Here is a 4,991-nt window from a genome sequence, read left to right on the forward strand (position 1 = left end):
AGAAGGTGCAAGGATTTGGGTCTGATTTCGATTTAATAGAGGATCTTTCACTAGACGATATCGACTTAGATTCGGAAGACGACATTGAAGATGGTGATGAGGACACCCTCTGCCTCCGTATTTGTCTCACGAAAAAATAAAAAGCTAACCTTCGCAAACCATGGCGACATTCCCTCATCATTAAAATGTTCGATAAAAATATCGGGTATCTATCACTTATGCGAAAACTAAATGCAAAATGGTCGATAAAGGGAAAGCTTACCCTAACAGATCTCACGAATTCCTATTATGTGGCACGATTTTCGTTCAAACAAGACTACGACTTTGTTATGACACAAGGTCCTTGGATGATTGACGATCACTATTTGACAATTAGGAAGTGGGTTCCGAACTTTGTCCCGTCAGAGGATAGTATTACTAAGCTCACAACATGGGTTCGAATTCCGAATCTCCCTGTGCAATACTTTAATGCTACGTTCTTAAAGAAAATAGGGTCGAAAATAGGAGAAGTCATTCGTATTGACAACAATACTGCTACTGCACTGTGAGGCCAGTTCACTCGATTGAGTATTGAAGTTGATGTATCCAAACCTTTAATGTAGAAATTCTGACTATATAGCAAGGTATATTGCATACAATATGAAGGCCTTAAGATGATTTATTTTAAGTGTGGAAAACTAGGCCATTCAAGAGAAGGTTGTATGATGAATGAAGCTAGCACCACTGATATGGAAATTTTGAACCAAAATCAGGGTTCAGAAGGTCCTCGTATTCCTCCTAGTGGACACTCACTTGAAGCAGGCCTTCAGCCAGAAGAAAGCGCGGATTTTGGTGACTGGATGATGGTTAAGAAGCCACCACGGAGAAAACCACCCGTTTCGACAACCACCCACCCGGGAATCATGGAAACGATAACAAATATTCAATTTCGGTCAATCTTCGAAGATATCAGGGACGAGATTTGGAGTCCTACAAAATAATCCCGAATATAATGCTATCCTGAATAATCTTCCCACAATCCCTGAATCACACCCAAATTCAAATACTACTATCCTAAGGAATATTATTCAAACTCCCAGAATCAAGCAAAAAATCGCTACACTAAATAAACGTACCAATAAACTTCTCTCACAATCTAATATTTCCAAAAATAATACTACCTATTCTAAAAAGGATTCTAACTTCCAAAATAATATTAATCCCACTAATAAAAATATTATTTCCAATATCCCGACTCAAACTCTTCAAGATATTACTAATATTCCCATAATTAGAACGAACCCCATCAACGTAAGAAACCCTACTATCTCCCCTGTTCCCTCGAACTCTGTTTTACCTATTACACCAAGTCGCGAGTTAGGTGGTATCGATGAATCCTCATCCGTACTTCTCTTATCTAGACCGCCCCCTCCCTTAACCTCGCTGCCTCCCACAAAACCCCAGATAGAGATAATCCCACCAACTCAAGTAGTGACGATCTCAACTTGGCCGGAGATGGCGGCCCCTTACTTGGGAATTATGGTGCAGGAGAGTCCGATAATGGATATCAAGTTCGAATTAATGAAGAACAATCCCTCGAAGCTAATGTTGGAGCTATCGATACCATGGATTATTGATAAAGTCCTCAATCTAGTATGTCGTGCTTATCTATCGTCTTTAGATTATCTACCTGATCATATGAATACAAGAATTCCAAATTTGTCACCCAACTTACCCCATATCGCTTTCATGGTATGGAATGTGAAAGGCACTAATAGTAAAAACAAAATTTCTGCCATTAAAGAAGTCGTAAAAACTTACAAACCGATGGTCCTAGCTCTTGTAGAAACCCATATGGGAGGAGATCATGCTATCAAATTGGGTAATATTCTCGGCTATGATGGTCATTCTAGAGTTAATGCTATTGGTTTTAGTGGAGGAATTTGACTATATTGGAAAAAAGATATCGTCTCAGTTATACCAGTAACAGAGCATACGCAGTTCATCACTATCGAGGTAGCTAGTAATGGAGAGCCTCCATGGCTTTTTTCGGCTGTCTATGCGAGTCCTGACCCGAAAAACAAGAGAGATCTTTGGTCCGAATTGGAAGCTTTTGTGAGGAGTAATAATCGTCCTTGGTTGCTTGCAAGGAGTTTTAATGAAACAATATCTCTCAGTGAGAGACACGGGGGTGACCAGAACATGGCTAGACGCTGTGACTGTTTTAACAACTGGATTGAAAACTGTGATTTAATCGATTTAGCCTTTACTGGACCTAACCATACTTGGGCTCGAGGGAACTCAATGGACAAAGCATTATGCAGTTCTGATTGGGGCATTAAGTTTGAAGAAGCTATGGTCAGACACCTTCCTGCTTTCTCGTCTGATAATTGCCCGCTTTTTATTTCACCAAACGGTATTGCTCCGCTGAGTGCTGTTAATCGTCCTTTCCGCTTTCAAGCATGTTGGTTAACCCATGAAGATTTTAAGAACTTTATTGATACTAATTGGCCTTCTAAGGGTATTTTTCCGACCCGTCTTGGAGAACTTTCTCATAAATTACAGACTTGGAATGAAGAGGTGTTTGGTAACATTTTCTGTAAGAAAGAAGAATTAATGGCTAGAATCAAAGGTTGTCAACGAGAGCTTTCTATATCACGAGTGAGTTATCTTATCAAACTGGAAGCAAGGCTAAGAAAAGAATTAGTGTTGGCCCGAGAAGAACTGCTATGGTACCAAAAATCGCGTGTGGAATTTATAAAAGACGGCGACCATAATACCTCTTTCTTTCATGTTAACACGTTGATAAGAAGGTGGAGGAATCGTATTACTACTCTAAAAAATGCAGACGGGGTTTTGACAGATGATCAACTCGAAATAAAGGGAATTGTATTGGAATATTTTAAAAGCTTGTATACGGATAAAGGCTTGGCTAGTGAAGAGGACGAGCTTCCATGGGGCCTTTTTCAGGATTTTAACAATAATGACTGGAATTGATTAACGAGACCGTTCCATCTTGCGGAAATTGAACAAGTAATTAATCCATATGGGATCCTTAAAAGCTCCTAGACCAGACGAGTTTCAAGCCCTCTTTTATCAGAAAAATTGGGAGGTAGTTCAAGCCTCTCTTTGTGACATGGTTATAAAAGCACTCAAAGGAAAAGGAATACCAGAAGGGCTCAATAATACGTACATCGTCCTTATACCAAAGGTGAACTCTCCTAAATTTATTTCTCAGTTTCGTCCTATAAGCCTATGTAATGTGGCTTATAAAATTATTAGCAAGACTCTAGCTAATCGTATTAAGAAAGTTTTGCCTCATGTTATTTATGAGACCCAAAATAGTTTTATCTCGGGGAGACAAATCACAGACAATATCGTGATATTCCAAGAAGCTATACACTCTATGAGGAAAAAGAAAGGTCGCTTGGGGTTCATGGCTATCAAGATTAACTTAGAAAAAGCCTATGACCGTCTGAAATGGAGTTTTATCCGAGATACGATGAATGATATGGGATTCCCAAGTCTTCTTGTTGATGTGGTTGTGGAGTGTGTAAGATCTCCGCGTATGCAGATTCTATGGAATGGGGAACCGATAGAGCAATTCATCCCTTCTAGAGGTGTTCGACATGGAGATCCATTATCCTCTTTTCTCTTTGTGACGTGCCTCGAAAAGTTGCAACAAGCTATTGATCTCGAAGTGCATAATAATAATTGGAGACCGATTGTCTTGGGACGTTATGGCCCATCTATTACTAATTTATTTTTCGCCGACGAGTGTTATTTGGAGAAGCTACGGACGACCAAGCTCTAGTTATGCTGCATGTTTTGGACCGTTTTTGTCAGGCCTCGGGCGAGAAAGTAAGTTTAGCTAAATCTCGGGTTTTCTTCTCAGATAACACTGAAGAAACTCATAGAGCTTCTGTCAGCCAGGCTCTCGGTTTTGACGAGACAGATGACCTTGGCACTTATCTGGGCATGCCAACTATTAATGAAAGAGTAACCTGTCATACCTTTGCTCATTTGGAAGAAAAACTCAACTCGAGGTTAGCTGGATGGGCGACGAAACGCCTTTTCTTGGCCGGACGAGATACTTTGGTCAAATCTACTTTGACCACTATAGCTAATTATAGCATGCAGACAGCGAAGATACCTAGAACGGTATGTGATTCGATTGATAGGAAAGCTCATCGTTTTTTATGGGGTGGTGACGAGAATAAGAAGTCTATTCATCTTATTAACTAGGAAATAGTTCAAAAAACAAAGTCTTGCGGGGGATTAGGCATTGTCTCTGCAAGACAGGCTAATGCTGCGTTTCTAACTAAGATGGGTTGGAGAGTTATTTCTGAGCCCACAAGCCTATGGTCACGTGTCCTACGAGCTAAGTAATGCAACAACAAGTGCGATATCGACATTTTTCAATCTAAACAGAACATTGATACGGTCGTTATGTACCAAAAATAAATACTTAAGTACTACTAACCGAAGCTAGCGGTAAGTAGGGTAGATCTCCAGAGGGAGGGCAAAATGATATTTATCTGTTTTAAATTAGTCTAAGAGTAACGGGGGTTTGAGTATGATTTCTAAACTAAGAGAGGTGGCAAGAGAAATTGAGCGATAAAAATAAAGAGATTAACATTAAAGAGAGAGAACTAGGATTGTCGGGTCACCAATGAATGTTAGATAATTGCAGCTAAGGTCACAGATCGGTCACTTGTATAGGTCTAAGGGGCAACGAATATCTCCTTCCGGTCTCAATTCACCCTAAAACACTATTAGCTTAGCTTTCGCTCTCACTAAAGCATCCTAATGTTCACTGCAGGTCTCACCTATTCCAACCTTCCGGTCTAGGTCAAGGCTTACCAAATCAATTAGCTAGATGCGTCGACTCAAGCAGCTAATTGCAATTATATGCGGTGATTAACAGCATAGACAAGATTTTAGCAACAGATCTGCAAACCTAACTAGCAATTAACATCAACTCATTGAATCCCCTAAATCCTAGCAAGAAA

The 4,991-nt window shown here is 39.9% G+C and overlaps 1 protein-coding gene across 1 annotated transcript; it reads left to right on the forward strand.

The window, feature by feature from the left end:
• Positions 1-1,494: 1,494 nt before the first annotated feature.
• Positions 1,495-2,976, forward strand: LOC141629143 (uncharacterized). The gene is made up of 2 exons (XM_074442192.1): positions 1,495-1,861; positions 1,943-2,976. The coding sequence occupies exons 1-2, from the start codon at positions 1,495-1,497 to the stop codon at positions 2,974-2,976; spliced, it is 1,401 nt and encodes a 466-aa protein (XP_074298293.1).
• Positions 2,977-4,991: the final 2,015 nt, after the last annotated feature.

Source organism: Silene latifolia, chromosome Y (genome assembly GCF_048544455.1).
Source record: "Silene latifolia isolate original U9 population chromosome Y, ASM4854445v1, whole genome shotgun sequence".
NCBI classification, from domain to species: domain Eukaryota; kingdom Viridiplantae; phylum Streptophyta; class Magnoliopsida; order Caryophyllales; family Caryophyllaceae; genus Silene; species Silene latifolia.

What these genes read in the sequence shown, in the direction of transcription:
- LOC141629143 (XM_074442192.1), top strand. Translation starts at nt 1,495, where the DNA reads ATGGCGGCCCCTTACTTGGGAATTATGGTGCAGGAGAGTCCGATAATG. An exon ending in AGATCATGCTATCAAATTGG is followed by an intron (nt 1,862 to 1,942) that starts GTAATATTCTCG and finishes ATTGGAAAAAAG; the next exon opens with ATATCGTCTCAGTTATACCA.